Source organism: Leuciscus leuciscus, assembly GCF_965113295.1.
Source record: "Leuciscus leuciscus genome assembly, chromosome: 25".
NCBI classification, from domain to species: domain Eukaryota; kingdom Metazoa; phylum Chordata; class Actinopteri; order Cypriniformes; family Leuciscidae; genus Leuciscus; species Leuciscus leuciscus.
Window position 1 is genome coordinate 16519178 of NC_138724.1, and position 18356 is coordinate 16537533.

General features: G+C 39.0%; 2 protein-coding genes across 7 annotated transcripts; both read right to left on the reverse strand.

Annotated features, from left to right (window-relative positions):
- Positions 1 to 292: 292 nt before the first annotated feature.
- On the reverse strand, positions 293 to 10121 carry asb15a (ankyrin repeat and SOCS box containing 15a). Of its 4 annotated transcripts, none has more exons than XM_082159304.1 (10): positions 9179 to 10121; positions 8639 to 8734; positions 8495 to 8532; positions 8222 to 8353; positions 4977 to 5135; positions 4661 to 4855; positions 4362 to 4533; positions 2025 to 2553; positions 1386 to 1539; positions 293 to 1281 (listed from the first exon to the last, which is right to left on the reverse strand). In XM_082159304.1, exons 1-10 carry the CDS (start codon positions 9298 to 9300, stop codon positions 1112 to 1114), a joined length of 1767 nt encoding a protein of 588 aa, XP_082015430.1. In that variant the 5' UTR covers positions 9301 to 10121; the 3' UTR covers positions 293 to 1111. The 4 variants fall into 4 exon arrangements, with proteins under 4 accessions (XP_082015430.1, XP_082015429.1, XP_082015428.1 ...); XM_082159303.1 differs by having other exon boundaries at positions 4661 to 4858; XM_082159302.1 differs by having other exon boundaries at positions 4661 to 4906.
- Positions 10122 to 10172: 51 nt separating this feature from the next.
- LOC309490246 (ankyrin repeat and SOCS box protein 15-like) lies at positions 10173 to 18319 on the reverse strand. 3 transcript variants are annotated; one of them, XM_082159312.1, is made up of 10 exons: positions 17886 to 18319; positions 17710 to 17776; positions 17546 to 17592; positions 16714 to 16842; positions 14274 to 14432; positions 13931 to 14176; positions 13677 to 13848; positions 11974 to 12535; positions 10742 to 10895; positions 10173 to 10516 (listed from the first exon to the last, which is right to left on the reverse strand). In XM_082159312.1, the coding sequence occupies exons 2-10, from the start codon at positions 17727 to 17729 to the stop codon at positions 10359 to 10361; spliced, it is 1647 nt and encodes a 548-aa protein (XP_082015438.1). In that variant the 5' UTR covers positions 17730 to 17776; positions 17886 to 18319; the 3' UTR covers positions 10173 to 10358. The 3 variants fall into 3 exon arrangements, with proteins under 3 accessions (XP_082015438.1, XP_082015437.1, XP_082015439.1); XM_082159311.1 differs by having other exon boundaries at positions 17858 to 18319; XM_082159313.1 differs by lacking the exon at positions 11974 to 12535 and having other exon boundaries at positions 13733 to 13848; positions 17710 to 18319.
- Positions 18320 to 18356: the final 37 nt, after the last annotated feature.

Consider the following 18356-nt stretch of genomic DNA (forward strand, 5'->3'; position numbering starts at 1 on the left):
GTTCATTCATTAGGGACCAAACAGAGATGAAGTTAGAAGCGACCAAACACCTCCACGTTTTCCCTATTTAAATACAGTTACACGAGTAGTTACACGACCAAGTATGGTGACACAAAATAAAACGTGCCACTTTTCTAAGCGGGTAAAAAGGACAACTATAATGCATGGCGGAATAGCACTTGGGAGCACTTCGATTCGGTGCAGTAAAAAGTCACTCCTGAAAAATCCTCTCCCGCTCTCCCTCTCACTTCTGTCATTAGAACCAACGTGACTTTATACTGCGCCGAGTCGAAGTGCTTCCATTTAAAGCGAAGTCCAAAGGTCTGATTCCATGTAATAATAATAATTTTGCAATATTGAGACTTTTTGATAACCATTCATGGCATAGTAAGCTAGACAGTTCGGAACCAAAGAACCAACATACATTGCACTGTCATGATTTGGTTACACTTTTCAAAAGTTATCACAACCATCTTTATCAGATGTACTTGAACAGGCACAGATAAGTACACCGTACACAATAAATATGTCTAATGTTTCTGATAGTTTATCACAAGGTTGGGTGATGAGATTGTGATAATACGCAAGTCAAAGGTTTCACTTTGACAGGTTGCCGAACATGCTTGTTGATGTTAAAAGGGCATAAAGCTATAAATAGATATGACCTGCTTTAGTTACTTCAATTGTGATTATGCAGGTCATTCTAGAACCACAGTTTAGCAGTGCTGATGCATGTAATCACATGGTCAATGTCATATACACAATAAACACCACTTGTACACTTGTATGTGGCACCAATTAGAAAGCAGCCTGAATTCATAGAACAGGCATCAACCCTTTTATTTTTATCTGATATAAACATGTTTTTGTCAACAGTTAGAACATTATTTTATTGCACAAACAGCACCAAGACATTCCTTTGGAGGCAAAGTCATTTTGAAGTGATGCAAAATTCACGTGATGTTAAAAACGCTTAACACTCACACTTCTAAGTGTGTTTTATCTCATGATGGACAACTAGCGAAACATCTGGTCATGTCAACCTTGTTAATTTCTGAATAAAATTCAAATGTGCTTCCTCCTTAACGTTTACTTTGAGAAGAGACCATCACTACTGACATATAATTCTTCCATACAAATCATATTCTTTGTACATCAAGTAGCTTTTCAGTCCTGGTGGGAAAGGACCCGAGTTGATGAACTTTGGGTCGCCCAGCCTTCGTGGGGTCATCTCTCTCCTGATGGCTAGTCTGCATAGGTGTTGCAGTGAACGAGGACTCCCTGGGAATACATCCAGCTAAGTTTGAATTTTATCTAATGCTATACATTCATATTTTTGTAAGTATAGTTTAAGTGTCCATGCTAGAACTACTTTTACTACTCACCCAACATTTCTGTAATTTCAGCCCACTCTTTATGCTTCTTTAGAATAATTTTCAGCTTGGAGCAAATGGGAACATGATTGACATAGTCGAGGAGAACCCGCACAGCTCTTGCAGAGAACTGTACTAGCCAAGAGACGCTGATGAAATCACATAACTACATGCGACAGAAGATAGAGACAGAAGTAAAGGTACATACATGTAGGCCACATACACAGGTGAAAACAAAATTCCATCAGAGGTAAGTTAGCTTAAAATACATCAGCTCTGTTCCAAAACCTGGTGAATTACCTTGTTACTTTACTGCTTGTTGTTAATTTCCCAAATAATCTGTAGTAGTATAAAAATAAAAATATTGGAAAATATTTGGAATGCTTTATAGAAATCAGCTCGTAAAAGTGTGCAGGAGATTTAACTCACAATTAATTTCAATAGTTTGCAATTAGCATGTTGCTAAGCTAATGTCACAATCTTAAGTAGCATATATTGTGTGAAATAGTTTAATTCGATTAAGTATTCAATGATTATAAACTTACATAAAACACTTTTTGTCCACCGTCTTGGGTTGATTTGAACTTTTACTTTTGGAGTGCGCATACATTGGCAACTTGCTAGGTTTTGGAACATTAGTGGTGAACTTACTGGAATCTTCTCACTGGTGTGTTCTGAGGAGTGACCCCATGTTGTATCATGAGGGCAACAGAAGCATTTTTCTGCATCATAACCAGCGTTTAACAGCATTCGCATCATCATCTCATCCCTCAGGCAGTATTGTAAGGCAGTTGGAAACACTGTGTCATTGATCTCTGTGAAGTAACAGTTCACATCTGCTTGGCTGGCTAGGAGAATCCTGACAATCTCGTACCTCCCAGCTCTTACCGCCACTAGGAGGCAGCGCAGAGGATCCAGGTCCGTTTTGGCTCCAGCATTTAACAGCAACTGGGTGCCGGTCACATCTCCATTGGAGACCGCAAAGTACAAGGCGGTCTTTCGCATGTCCCCATAGTTATCAGAAATATGCGTGTCTAGAAGAGCATTGACGTCGAAACCTCTGTCCACCAGGAGCTCCAGACATCGGACATAGCCTCCATCTGCAGCTGCATGAATTGGGCTCTGGCCTGAGAGATGGAGTGCTCTCTTTGTGGTTACTGGGATTAACATTCTCAAGGCACTGGAAAGAGATTGTACAACTAGATTTGAAAATTTTTCTGGAAAACTAGAATGGTGGGACAGTTACTCATCAACATTTCGTGAGCTTAGAATTATAAGGTTCTATCTCCACTTTTGGTTGAAATTGAGTTTTTGACATAATATGATCCATTAGGTGTTTATTAATGCCTGTGTGGTGTTATTTTTGTAAAAAAATATTTTGTTAGTAGTTATTAATAAAATAAAAAGGTTCCATCTCTCCATTGCCAGCTGGGATGTAAACACTTTGATGCTCAATATCTCGGAACTACCCTAAACGGTGATAGAACCTTATAATTCTAAGCTCACGATTTAATACATAGGGTTAGCGCAGCGGTTCTCAATTCTGGCCCTTGAGATCCACTTTCTTGTAGAGCTTAACCCCAACCCTAATCGAACACACCTGAACAAGCTAATCAAGGTCTTCAGGATTACTAGAAAGTTACAGGCAGGTGAGTTTGATCAGGGTTGGAGCTTAACTCTACATGAAAGTAGACCTCGAGGGCCAGAGTTGAGAAACCACTGGGTTAGGGGTTTATTTAAAACCTCTAGTGGTGTAAGCAGTGGTGTAAGCAGTAGTGTATACAGTAATTGAACTCTGATTAGATTTGCTGTCTCCAGACATATCATTCAATGCTAGACCTGTCTCTAGACCAGGGGTTTTCAAACTGGGGTCCGCGGCCCCCTGGGGGGGCGCCAGGGGGGCCGCAGCAAGTTGGGGAAAAAAATTGTTAATATGAGTATTGTTATAAAATAACATTTTAATAATTTGTTGCATAGCATCTGAACATTATACTTTTAATGCTAATCTTTTAGAGATTAACTGATTGATCGGCTGGTGACCAGAACTGGCCGATTTTCACGTGATTTTCAATCTGACATAATGCCGATTCAAATGCACTCGGGCGTAACATCAGCATCACACGTGCACACAGAACGCACATGTAGGAAACCTTGTTAATTACGGCCGTTCAGACCGCGAGCGGCGCATGAGCAGCGCGAATTTCTTTCGGCGTGCATGTTCATTGAGTGCGTTCACACCGCGAGCAGGAGCAGCGCGTGAGCGTCAAGCAGGAGCGTCGCGTGCCGTGAGCAGTAGTGAAGCGAAGGGTTTCGGCGCCGAGTCTATTTTTGCTGCGCTGCTCACGCTCAATTAAAGTGAAAGCACACTTTTGATGGACAAAATAAATATGATTTCACACAAAAAGTACCAAAAATGCACATAATTTGCATGTATAGTGTGTTTTAACAAGAACTTCATAGGCTTCAAGAAAATGAAGACTCAAAAATATTTATAGAAAATGTACCCATTTAAACTTGTTTTTATTAATCAGTTTGGATAAAAGTGGTGTTTTATAAAAAATATATAGAAAATAAATATTTGTGTGTGCTGTAAAGTAGTTAGAAAAAATTAAATCAGAATCGGCTAAAATCTGTATTGGCAGGTCAAACTCAATGACAAATCGGAATTGGCCTTGAAAATTGTAATAGGTTCATCTCTATAATCTTTCTGATTGGCTGGTATCAAACACCATCACATAATCTGATGTTCACCTAGATGTTTTATTTATTTATTTCTACATTTGCCATAGTATTGTCGATGGGTTCAATAACACATCCTGCAAAAGGGGGGCCTTGGCCAGAACCTAGTGGTATTTGGGGGGCCTTGTCATTGAAAAGTTTGGGAACCCCTGCTCTAGACGGCTTCCAGTTCCAAAGTTCAATGTAACCTTAGCTAGATATCAAGGGTGACAAAAGTAGCAAAGGAGTGGCATATTTCTTTGAACTTACAGGTAATGCCCTTTGTATGCTGCACGGTGGATGGGAAGCTGCAAGGAAAGACTAGCGACATTAGGATCGGCCCCATGTTGAAGTAAAAGCTCAATGCAGTCAGGATTCCCAGAACCAGCAGCGTCAAATAGCACACTGTCTCCATTTGGTGCCTGAACATTTACATCTCCACCTGGTGGTGTGGAGGACATAATTCTGTTAGTTTACTGGTTTGTTATATGTATAATTTTGTAACTGCATTCTTCCTTTGTGAATATCTATTAACATCCTCAGTTTTTTTTTTTTAATACCAGTATTACCGTAGTGAATAAGGATGTCCAGCGCTTCTGCTTGTGCGTACTCTGCGGCAATCCCCATGGGCGTCACTCCATTCTCGTCTGTCTCCGAGACGTTTCCTCCATGTTGCAGCAGGAGTGCAAGTATGTCGGTACAGCCCACCTTGGCTGCCTCATGAATGGCCGTCCACTTTTTAGGGCAGGCTTGGTTCACCAATGCTCCTCGTGATATAAGTGTAAAGGCGATTTCAAATGAGTCTGTTCTTACAGCTCCAAAACAAAACAGGAACTTATTACAAATGCACTAAAGACACCATAGAAATTGCGAATAAGAACCTACCCAATAATAAAGGAGATTCATTTTTGCTGTTGATCCTATTAGGTGAAGCTCCATGCTCAAGCAGAGTCCTGACAATCTCCACCAGCCCAGCTTGAATCGCCAAAATCAGTGGTGTCTCTCCATCTGCGGTTTCCTCCTCTAAACTCAACCTGTAAGAAGCTTTTCAACCAGACCATTGAATATATGAATATATCTGAATTAAAACTTGAACTTGAAACAGTTTTTTTTGTTCATTCAGTGACGCCAATATCATTGTCAATGAGTTGCTGAATCATTCACTTAATTGATTTGTTCAAAAAATATTATTCATTCAGGAACGAAACAAGTGACTTATGAGTGAGTCATTGAATCATTTACTCAACCAATTCAGGCTACGTCAAAACTAACGCATCTTTTACTTCTAGGTTTTGTCTTCCATCCACACTGATTCAGCATTTTTGGCCTGCTAAAACTGAGCTTTTTGTAGTTGCTCTCCCAAGTGTATACATTTGAAAAAGCTGTTCTTGGCCGCATTTACATTGTATGGTTCAAGTGACCCAATTCTAATGTGGCACGGATCGGATATGACCTGTGAACATGTAAGCAGTAAAAAAGCACATGGATTCAGATATTCTCCGGTCAGTTTCAGGCCTCATTCATATGTGGAAATAAATCTGATATGAATCAGATACGTCGTTTTAACGTCTGCCATGTGAGCGGACAGATCGGATATTCCCAAGTAAATGCGAGTTGTATAATATAGAAAAAGCCACGGTGGCGAATGACGTCAACTCATGTTGTATATAAATCATATTTTATTAGGATATTACATTCAGAATGTATAGGCTACAGGTAAATGAATCGAAATGTTTACAAACACTATAGCTATATGCTATTTTCGTTCCCCTCACTGCACAGCAAAAAAATTTGATTTAACGGTATTCAGAACAAGAATGGAAAATAAAAGTAGCCTAGCTATTTAAAGCAGCACTCAGTAGCTTCGGGACTTCTTCGCTGTATTCTCGCTTTTTGCTCGCAGGTTTCTCTCTAGAGCTCCCCCCACAGCTTCGGAATAGATATTTGACAACACTGTTGTAAAAACTCGTTGTTGATTCTCAGACACCAGAGGCTATAGATCAACGACATCAAAGCAGATGGGACGTTCTTTAAAACGTCTTCTTCATTCGGGTTCGGACAGCGTGAGGGAGCGCAATAATGACAGCATTTTAGCAGATTTCTTTACATCTTTAGCAATTGTTTACATCGCGAGACTTTCTGACGCAGCGGCCGGCGGCCCGCCGGCTCAAAGTTGCAAGTGCGTATTTTCCGCTCACGGGCACCAGGGGGGTGCGAAACGACCACCATTCAACCCGAAATAAGTAATATAACCATTCCAATGACTCCGAAGCTGTTCAGTTAAGGTAAAAAAAGTTACTTAGTTTACCTTTAAAGGGGTCATATAATGCCATTTTTGTACAAGCTAATATGATTCTTTAGGGTCTAAATTAAAAGTTTGTAATATACTTTAATAAAAAATTCTCATTAGTATTGTAAGAAAACACTAATTTTACCTCGTCAAAAACAGCTCTGTTTTCAGCACGCCGTTTAAGTGCATGTGTCTTTAAATGATAATGAGCTTTGCTCACCCCGCCCCTCTGTTCTGTGCGTACACCGTTTCTAACACAATAACCATAACGCGTTGTTCATTATAAATGTGGGATTATGAATTATATTGAGAACGTCGTACATAGAAAACATGCCGTAATGTACCCTGAGTGTAAACAGCCGCATTCATCGTGAAGCGTGCAAGCGATTTGCAAAGATTAATATAAAGATTAATATAAAGGTTAATAAAACGTTACACTCACTTCTACTTCTGGAGGTGCAGCAGGAACACGAATAGTTGGTACCGATCCTTTTTTCAGGAGCAGCTTCTTAGCAAAACCAGCTTTATACTGACCCTCGTTTGTAAAGCAGTCTGGTGTGTGAAATGATTCGCGCAAACATGAAAGCATTGACGTTGATCGTGGGGAATATTCCCTTTAAAAAAAAACTCAGCCACTGCGTCTTCAGTGGTTCGGATTTAGGAACATCAAAATGACTGCTGTGTTCTTTATTGCACCGAAGAACAGAACACCACAATCACTTAGACGCCATTCTGCTCATAGACAGTGCTCCAGCGTATCAACAATGACCGCGCCGGTCCGCGCGGACTATAATTGACAGCTCGCTCACGAGCGAGGGCGGGTCTGTGTTGAGACGCTGCTGTCAATCAACAATCATGGGAGGGGCGTCGATTTTGTGACGTCACAAAATCGAACGGCTTGATTTGAGACAGGGGAAAACGTATAAGATAAAAAAAAAAAAACACTGGATGGATTTTTATCATTTTATGATGGTTGTGTACAGGTACTGCCAACACACATTTCAGTACAATCAACTTTTAAAAGTGCATGTACCATTATATGACCCCTTTAGACGCCGGCGCGATCACTTGCCTACTTATAACAGCTACAATTTAAAATACTCATCATTTATGGTCATACTAATAATTAGAAACTCCAAAGGATTTACTTTCATTTGTGTAAATAATCATTTCTAATTCTATTTTAACATGGCATTTAACATCTACCAATAGAAAGCCATCTTCATACCGGTATGTTCCTGCTATGTGCTGTTCACTTTCACAGTGTTCCTAAAGATAAATATTACTTTGTATGAATCTTCATATTATGTTCCTGCAAAGATGAATTTACTCGCAAAATTTACTTTACTTCCTGTAAACATTTATTGAGGCGTTTTAGACTGTACATGGAATGGCGATTGAGTGCAACCTGAAGCACAAGTAAATGGTGGGATATTTTGCTAATAAAATTGTGCTAGAAGAATAACGTGAGAACTTCATTATGCCTGGTCTCTCGGTATCATCTCATTGAGCTTTTATTACGTCGTACGTAAGATTATTTTAGCGTTTTCAAGTGTTTCAGTGCGGACAAGAAACTTTTGGAATATGCTTGAACATGCCAATGTGGACAGAAAGCATTTTAAAAAGAAAATACCATTTTTATTTATCCAAAGTAATGTAGACGTATCCTACTGTATGTTTATACGAGACATGCAACGGTTGATTCTGTGGCTTTGTTTGGAAATATTTTCACTGGCCAGAGTAACTTGCGATATTGTCTAAAATTTACTTCTTTTTTTTTCTTGTTTATTGAAATGTATAAAAGTTGAAAACTACAGGAGTGATTTCTACTCTAGCTCACCATAAAGTACCATCTCCAGCACCTGCACAGACTGCTGGACAGCAGCCCTATGAATTGGGTACCACCCCTTGGTATCCATCTCAGTGAATGCAGCAGGATAATCGGACAGCTCCTGCAGAGCAAAGAGATCTCCTGTGGGGCCAGATGAAATGACCTTGCACTTAGCAACGTAGCTAATTATAATTCTCCCAAATAAAATGTTCTTTTTGATATGTATTTTCCATTCAACCTAATTGAATTACAGCAAGCATAAATTCTGGAGGGCAATTTCACCTCGGAATATTGCATCCAAGATCTTTTGATGTTCCACACTGGATTTGTGTGCAGGATAGAAAAAGTAGTTGGTAATAACATTTTCTAAGATATTTGCTTTAATTTCAAGATTCCAAAAGGCAACTTCTTATGTGAACATCACACCTTCCGAGGGAGGCAATGTCTTTCCACGATTCCTGAATGCTCAGTTGGATTGCAGCGCCAAGAAGCTCATCTTCCTCATCTGATCCATCCATTGTCCTGGAGGTAAATAAAAGCTTTTATGCGAACACGTGCTGAGATATATAATGTTTTTACTTGCATTGTTCTGGTTATGTGTTATAAGTCATCTTTGATGTCAAGTATATTGTTTAAACCAAAAAGAAATTCTCAGAATGCTTTCATATGACACTTTAGCCATATAATAGAAAGGTTGAAGTGACCAGCCATTTTCCAGAAAGACGCTTCTGCTGTAGTTAAAAGGAATTCGATTCATCTGCCTTTTTCAAGGGAGTTGATTTCACAGAAACATTTACATTTTTACTTCTCACAGGAGGACTTCAACATTTATACACGGCTAGAAACGAACTTTGCGTTCGTTTCAAAGAAATGCTGAACTAGGGCATGCACAACCGACACTTCGTCCACCACTTCCAATCAATCATTCACGCTTCACCGAACAGTAAACAAAGGCTCTAATCTCACCTTATGAAATACAGTTCCTGTGAAATCACGCGTCTCGCACTGCTGTGCCAGTACTTCAGCAGCACCCAATCTGAACTTGAGAGCCCCCCCTTTCCAGGCCCAAAACAGCAACAGACATGCATCTAAATTTGGCGTTCACCTGCTCTGGGCTTTGCCATGCACACAGTTAAAGTCAAATGACCACATGGTCACTTGATAATTTTTTTTTTTTTTTTTGTGCATTAAAATATTTAAAAAAACAGTGCAAATAAGCACATGTAATTTGATTTAATGGCTGAAATTAATAATTTACGAATTACCTTTTTTTAATTTTAATACACCAAATACCCATTATGGCAATTCAACTGCTTTTCAACTTCTGCATACAGTCTTCAGGCAATTTTTACAGCCTTCTGTAAATGTAATTGACCCGTACAGAGTGCAGCTACTGATACAGTATATTGTATACAGTGCAGGCATAACTTTGCAGCTGGGGAAATCCCAGAGTCACTACATTGTTACCACCATGTGTTCAATGAATAACTAGAGAAGGAATCTTGGAAAGTCTTGTACAGTGGCTCGAAGAAACCTTGAAAAAAAAAAATTCTTCAAATTGTCTTAATGTTTAATCTTTTACAGGCCTTGGGAAATGTTTTAGTTTTCGGTGTACATGCTCAAAAGGAATGAATAAAGGAGTAAAAACTGGACTTTATGAGGTTGTATTATGAAAGAATAACTACGAATGTGAACATAAATATAGATGAGAGTTTACAAATTAACAGCATAAAGATGTTTATAAACGGATAGCCTCAGGAAATTAGAAGATTGGTGATTATGACTGTATGGTCTGAAAAATGGAGGGTTTAAAGAAAAATTTGAGGATAAAAATGGGAAAGAGTAGGATGATGGATAATGATAATGGATGGAAAACAAAAATTCTGTTTTGTTCTGCCTCAAAAGCCTCTGAGTTTAGCTGCTGAAACAAAGAATAAATGATAATACACTGGCACTGACGTATGAGTGAAAATACATTTTATTTAATATCCCAGACAGTTGCAAGATCAATCACAAGATATGTAGCATGAATACAATTAACATTATAAAATACTATTTGTGTTTTAAAACCTACTCCATAAATTATTCTCTATGGAAAAGAGGAACTTGATATTCAAATAGTTATTGTGGGAAAAAAAAGTAATATTTATATAACTGACAATGTCAGTTCAGATTCCTTGTACAGAAGGTAATTTCTAATCGGAGGTGGAAAGGAATCCATTATAACGGTATTACGGAGTCTTTTAACGGTCAATGTTTTTCTGATTTCCAGACGACAGAGGTGCTTCAGGGATCGTGGGTTGTCTGAAACAAATTCAAAAGCTATTAGTCTGCATTCCCCGAGACTAGAAAACCATTGACCTGTTTCTAGAAAAGTGATATACCAGGTACTATCGTCTAACATGCATTTATTCATTTTGGGACTATGTGCTGTAAGTTTAAGTTTCTTCATATGACCCAGAATGCGACTTCAATATGTCAAGAAAGACCGGCTAAACTAATGATTAAATGCGAACCCAGTGAACTCACTCAAGATGGTGCATATCTCTGCCCACTCCTTTTGTTTCTCCAGGATACATCTAAGATGTGAGCAGATGGGGACGTGGTTGACGTAGTCCAGCAGGATCAGTACCACTCGTCCAGACAGATCAACCAGGCAGCACAAACTTATGAAGTCACAGAACTGTGATGTAAAAGCAACATAAACAAGTTAAGTTTTGTCTCCCATGAAGCACTGTAAAAGTAATATTAACAATTTAGTATTAGAAAATAAATGGTACCACTTTACAATAAGGTTCAGTTAGTTAACGAATTGGGCATCATAAACTAAAACTGAACAACAAAAATCATGAACAGAACAAAATCATGTTCCAAAAACCTAATGGTCTGCAGCCAGAGATTGTTATATTTGACGGAAAGAGACCGAGAGAGCTACAGCCAGCTGATGCGAGAAAAAGTAACGCTAAAGTAATGTAATGCATAACTTTCCATAAAAAATAACCAAGTAACATAATCAGTTACTTTAAGGCCCTAATATACTTTAAGTGAAATCAAAAACGAACTGGTGAAGCATCATAACGAACAAAATCAGACCAAAATGAAGTTCGTTTTGGGAGTTTGAAATGACTCGCCAAAGGGAAATTTCGGGAAAACTTCATTCCGGCTGGTAAACACCTTCAAACAACCGTAATGAATAGGTGTGTTATGGGGCTCCTTTTTTTTTTTACGTGAAATTCTTTTCACCCCTAAGCGAAAAATGGAAAAGAACTTCACAGTGAGTATTTCGGGGCCTTTAGGGAGTAACGCAGTATTGTAACGGATTACTTTCAAAAGTAACTTTTCCCAAAACTGCCGATTAGAAACCAATTGAAAGTTGTTAATTTTCAATGAGAGGCGGTGTTTGAGGCAACTTGAGTGATCGGTAACTGAGCAGCGACACTATGACTGCTCATGGGAGAAAGGACATTGGAGCTTATTTTGATGTTAGCATGTTAGAGATAATGTAAGATATGGCCGTAATACACTAATAAGCCCACAAAATATGTAGCATCTTGGTCCATTGCATTCTGGGATTTCCCTCATGATGCTTTCTAAGGATTTGGCCAAATCAAAGTATCTTAGAAGGTATCATAATTATGCTGCTATTTGGAAAAATTTGGGAGCGCGCTTACAATGTTGTCTGTGTAGGCTTTGGAACAGAACTTTTTCCCAAAATGCAGTTATTGTAAGATTTTTTGTCTATAATCAGACCCAAAACTCACAGATATTTTGTCTTCTCCATCACATATGACACAACGTGGTCTATGTGCATGTATGTCCATCCTCATGTTGAAATGGTAATCATGGTGACAGTGGAAACATTTGTCTACATTATATCCGTTATTAAGAAGTAATCGCATCATCTTCTCATCCTTCAGGCAGTACTGTAGAGATGTGGGAAATATTGTGTCACTGATCACTGTGAAGTAACAGTTCACGTCCGCCTGCTTAGCCAGGAGCATCTTGACAATCTCATACCTCCCAGCTCTCACCGCCACTAGGAGGCAGTGCAGGGGATCCAGGTCAGGTTTGGCTCCTTTATTCAACAGCATCTCGACGCAAGTCAAATCTCCATTTGAGACGGCAAAGTAAAGGGCGCTCCTACGCATGTCATTGTAGTTGTCAGAGATGGTTCGGTCGAGTAGAGCGTTCACATCAAAACCTCTGTCAATCAGGAGCTGCAGGCACTGCACATGACCTCCATCTGCAGCTGAGTGTACTGGACTCTGGCCACATTCAATAATAGCTTTCTTGCTTGTCACTGATAGCAGTATTTTTAACACACTGTAAATAGAATTGGTATGATGCAGGTAAGCAAGTTCACATCCGCAAAGTTGTTTTGTTCACTTTTACTTTGACTGTTAACGGGGATTTCTTCAATTTCAGGAACTTTTTTCATGTCCCTGGGGTTGATTTTAATTAAAACAATACATTAGTTTTATGTTGTCTTTAAATGAAGACCCCCCCCCCCCCCCCCCCCCCCCCCCCATCATAAACATTTTGATTATATATAAATCTTTAAAAAATAAGTACATTTGTGTCTTTGGAAATATTTTTAAGTATTATTATATTATTATTACAGCATTCTTTTTCCCACGGAGCCCCTAAAGTGACGGTACAAAGATGAGAGTAAAAATTCAGTTTCAATTCTCTTGCAAAAGTATTGCATTTCCCCGCAAAACTTTTGCGTTCCCTGAGAAACTGCGATCACTCAAAACGTTTATGGAAATAAAATGAAGTGGGAGGAAAAAATATTTCAGTTGAAATATAAGTTTACCTCCCATCTCATATTTTTTCATCACCATGTCCCTTAGGGGCTCCGAGTTTCCCACCACAGCTATAATTTCTTTCCCTAATAAAGTTTTTTTTTTTTTTTTTTTTGCTCATTTACCAAAGCTGGCAGTGAAATATGTGAAATGATGTGCAGAAGAAAAATAAAAAGGAACATGAGATGAAAAACAAGGTAAATATCACAAAGGAACAGTTTTGTGCATTATTTCCAATCAAACTGAAATTTTGTACATTTTTGTAGAAAGTGTGAAAATATCTAATTGTGTGTATTTATAATACATAGCTGCTAGCTGTAAAATTAGCCTCAAGACAAATATATCCAAACATATTAAAAATATATATATATAAAAATTGCTAATTAAACAGTACATAATCTGAGATGAGGTGGAAACGACACTATGGTGAGAATTTTCATTAATTAATAAAAATGAATAAAACATTTAAAATAATTCTCAAGTGATGTTAGACATTGTTAGTGTACAAATTAAATAAACTAGTGTTAAAAAGCTAACTAATGTTAAATAAACTAGAGTGAAAAAAGTGTTTCCACTGGACCAAAAGGGGCAATAGTAGAAGGACCCAGCTACGTTAATGTATTTTAGTGTTTAACTAATTCAAATGATTGTAGACTTACAGGTAGTGGCCCTCGAAGGCCGCACGATGTACAGGAAGATGCTTGGTAAAACTGACCCGGTTCGGTGAGGCTCCATTTTCAAGCAGAAGGTTCACACAGTAAGGGTTTCCAGAACCAGCTGCATCCATCAACACACTTTCACCCTTAAAGGACTGTGCATTCACGTCAGCTCCTTGTCATGATGGATGGATTAAAACTGATTAAACAATACCGTGGTTAATCTTGATCTCATTTGTGAGATGAAAGGTTCTCACCTAATTCAATGAGCACTTGAATGACTTCTAGATTGGCGTACTCTGCTGCTACACCCAGTGGAGTCACTCCATTAACATCCCTCACTGACACTTGGCCACCTTGTCTCAGCAGCAACATTAAGATGTCAATGCAGCCCACTCGTGCTGCTTCATGCAGTGCCGTCCACCTCTTCAAACAAACCTGATCCACTACAGCTCCATGTGTGGTGAGAGCATACACCATTTGATAAGATCGGACTCTTACCGCTAGGACAAAATAAAGAAGATTATTATAGTTGTTATGGAAAGTACAAGCAGGTACCATCAACAGGGCAACTAAATCAACAGTGAAGTTGTGCTTCACCCAGCAGAAGTGGAGACTCCTTTTTGCTGTTGAGGTTGTGTGGTAGTGCCCCATGTACAAGAAGGATCCTGACGTTCTCCTCCAGTCCAGATTGAACGGCTAAAGTCAAGGCGGTCTCTCCATTCCAACCTTTTTCCTCCATGTCAGGCTGGCTGGAGACTGTGGATTGAATGATCATCAAAACCAAATCTAGAGTATATGGCCATTTTCACACTGCAACAGAATACGGTTGTCAGTTTTGTATTAAAGGCCTTAAAGGAATAGTTCACCCAAACATGTAAATTAGCCAATAATTGACTCACCCTGAAGCTATCCTAGGTGTATATGACATTCTTATTTCAGCCAAACACAAAGTTGTATTAAAAAGATATCTCAAGCTTTATAATGGGAGTGACTAGTAACTGAGATTTTGAAGCCCAAAAAAGCGCATCCATCCATCATAAAAATAATACATACGGCTCCAGGGGGTTTATAAAGGCCTTTTGAAGCGATGTGTTTTTGTAAGAAAAATATCCATATTTATAACTAAACTGTAATCACTAGTTTCCGGTAACAGCCGTACGCAAGTCTAGTTCTGCGGAAGAGTGACCTCTATCCAGAAGCGCAGAGGATAGAGCAAAATAAGAAGTCTAAAATTAGAATTTTTAAATAGAAATGTCAGAGGAGGTTGAGTTTGTTGCCCAGCCCTATTTGTTTGAACCACGAGAGGCGTCTACTCTCGCATAAGCTTACGCTAAGCCTACGTCCTATGTCATATTACCGGCCATTACCGCAAGCTAGTGATTACAGTTATAATTATGAATATTCTTTTAACATAGAAGGCCTTTATTAACCGCCTGGAACCGTATGGATTACTTTTATCATGGATAGATCTGTTTTTTGGGCTTAAAAAATGGTACAATTCCCTCCCATTAAAAAGCTTGGAAGAGCCAGCATATGTTTTAATATTACTTCGATTGTGTTTGGCTGAAAGAAGAAAGTCATATAAAATTAGGATGGCTTGAGATAATTAGAATTTTTGGGTGAACTAACCCTCTAATAAGGTTACATTCACACACAGTTATTTACGGGAGTGACAACCAAATTCTATAACTGAATTCACACCTGTAAATTTACAGAACTCTCAAACGCATTCTTGGAAAACCCTTGCTTGTGTGAACGGAACCGGTCTGGACTAATTGTCTGTTGCGTCTTACAGTGCGAGACTGCACAAACATGTCTACCCTGTGTTGCGGGTTTTCATGTGTGGTTTTGGTAACTTACAGCGATGGAGATATGAGCTGTGTCATCTGAAGTTTTTAGATTCAGTCACTGTTCTCCACCTGAGCTGCTCCCGTCAGTTTTGTGTTCTACGCGCAACTCTCCACTGTAAAGGATTTTTCCCTAAAACCTGACTATCTAGCGTCTGCAAATCGACACTTAATAAATAAATCTGGCGTCTTCCAATCGACACTTAATGACCTTTATACTCTAGCTCTCTGCGTCTTCCGTCGACAACTGGCCGAGACTCTTACCCTAACTTACTTGCTTCCCTAAACTGACCTGCTGCACAGCAATAATAACAGACAGACTTTCAACAAATGTCCTTTAAATGCCTTTATTAACGTCCGGGAGAGTGTTCGAGCAGTTCTCAGAGAAACTCTCCCAAGAAGAATCAAGGCCGGAGGATCTCAGACAAATTCCATTGAGAAAATCCCACAGTACACAAGAATACAACAGTTTTTATAGTATAGAGGTATGGCATAAATGTCATGCTGCATTACATAATTTCCCCACTATTTGATTGGTTCTTCATATGCAAACCCTTCTGTTACTAGGTAAAGCGAACTTTGTTTTAATGATGACTACATTTGTTAATCTCAAGATTCTAAGAGACTGTCTAGTTTCATTTCCCAAACTATGTTATTTATACACACACACGCACACACTCAAAGTCACAAGTTTTCCATTGCTTTCGTACAGTACATCCTGTTCAAATGTTAGATGTTAAATAAGGTTAGATGTTAGAAACATGGTTAGTTTAATATACAGTTTAAAATGTCCACGACACCACCCATGATATAAAAGCTGTTGTCAGTTAATAAAGCTTTTGACGGATGAACTCATGGCTCAATTGGACTTCTGGAGTCAAAAGTGATAAGACTTTTCAGTTTTCTGGACGTCACCATCTTTTGATATTACTTTGGTCACTTTCACTATGGTTACTAGTAAGAGAATACAGGCTTGACTCCCGTTCACACAGACAGTATTCGAGACGCCACTGTAAGTTGCTGTCTGAACTGGATATTTCGAGACTCATACCTGTAAGTTAATGCGGTTGTCAATCCCAAAAACTGACAGTGTGAACATAGCCTATATGTTAGACACAGTCTCGTTTTTTCAGCAACTTATCCAAACCTTCTATTTCTACCAGAATTGTCCATCCAGGTCCAGGACTCACCCAGAACTGACTCTAGTACTTTCGCTGATGGTTGCATGCTGGCTCTGTGGAGTGGAAGAAGTCCACAACTGTCCACTTCCCTAAAGGCTGAAGGAAACTGCCTGAGCTCATGGATGACTGCAGTATCACCTTAAGATCAGGACAGAAGAAAAGATTATAGACATATTGGCCTTGTTCCACACCAAGGTTTCCTTCATCACATGTACAGTATCAGCTTGATCAATCAACATTTCTGTATATCAATGTGGAAAAATCTCATTGTAGAAATGGAAATGTACCCCCATTTTAGGGATTGGAGATTGGTGAAACTCTCTTGAGAACCTCTAGGCCCCGTTTCAAAAAGGGCAGTTCTATTAGGAACTTATAAGAACTCATAAATTCCTGTAAGAACTCTAAGGAATCATTATGGGAGAGACTTGAATACACAATAGGACGGGGTGAGCATTCCTGCTCCTGGAGGGCTGGTGTCCTGCAGAGTTTTGCTCCAGGCCTGATTAAACACATTTGAACCAAGGTCATCCAGGGCTGCATCCGAATGCTTAGGCAGCTGACTTGTACATAGCAAGCATTGATGGCCAACTATGGTTGTAAGTTCCACTGAACTCTATTGGTAATGACAGAACTTGTGATCATAGTTGGCTTTGGGAAACGCACCCCAGGACCAGGATTTGATACCCCTGCATTAGGATATCTAATGCACCTTCAGAAGGGTCCTGACTCTGAGGTCCTCAAGTTGGTTTTGCAATTGTTGCAATCTGAGGAAACTCAAGTATCTTTTAATTTTGAAGGTGATGGAACAGAAATAAAATATTTCAAGGCATTACTACATTACCTGTTTCGATTGCTGCCAGCAGTTTAATATTCTCATCACTGGCTGAGCTTTAAGAAAACAATAATAAGGATCTGAGCGGAAGTATTTTGCTATACTTTTTGCTATTTTAACTATTCAGTTTCCTTCAAAGCATGTTGTACATAAAATATATAGAACATACATACCTGTATTCATCTTCATTCATCTTGACCAACAAAATATATCAAGAAAATGTGTCCCATGAATCAGAGGCTATAACATTAGAGCATCAGTGACTGTTGGAGCTAATCAGAGCTGAATACAACTAAATTAATTATATTTGCAAACACAAACCTTTCATTAAACATAGCTGCAGGCTTACCTTTGTGACTTTCTTGTTCCTAGTGACATGAGCTTTTATATTCAAGCATGACCTGCTTTCATTGCCAAAGTAATGCCATGCAACAAATGCCATGCCATTAGGGACAGTCTGTTTCTATTGTAGTCACTTAGGCAACACACACCTGGATAAAATGTTTTCTAGGAAGTGACACATGAGATGATTCACTTTTATTTTTTTCCCCCTCTATTACTTTTTCAATTAAATCCCCCAAAATAACATAATCCTAACCTAATCTGCACGCTGAAGACTGTTTTTCATGATTTCAGAGGCATATCACATTCACGGGCACGCCAGGGGGCAGGATCATGTCATGTGACATTAAGCTTGATTCACTTCAGTGAAACGATTCATTCGGGCGGTAATTCGGTTCAATGAACTGTTTCCAAAACGAGTTACATGTTTATCCCCCAGCCACAGGCATCTTGTTTTTCATGTTTGTAGTAAAGTTGG

Excerpts from the sequence above, each read along its gene's own strand:
- LOC309490246 (XM_082159312.1), bottom strand. The coding sequence starts at position 17,729 with ATGAATGAAGATGAATACAG. Across the intron at positions 13,849-13,930 it reads TCAAGTGCTCATTGAATTAG|GAGCTGACGTGAATGCACAG; the intron begins GTGAGAACCTTT and ends CATCATGACAAG. Across the intron at positions 10,896-11,973 it reads ATGGAGAAGACAAAATATCT|TTCTGTGACTTCATAAGTTT; the intron begins GTGAGTTTTGGG and ends TTTACATCACAG.
- asb15a (XM_082159302.1), bottom strand. The coding sequence starts at position 9,300 with ATGCATGTCTGTTGCTGTTTTGGGCCTGGAAAGGGGGGGCTCTCAAGT. Across the intron at positions 4,907-4,976 it reads TGAATCTCCTTTATTATTGG|CTGTAAGAACAGACTCATTT; the intron begins GTAGGTTCTTAT and ends TTTGTTTTGGAG. Across the intron at positions 1,540-2,024 it reads ACACCAGTGAGAAGATTCCA|TTATGTGATTTCATCAGCGT; the intron begins GTAAGTTCACCA and ends TGTCGCATGTAG.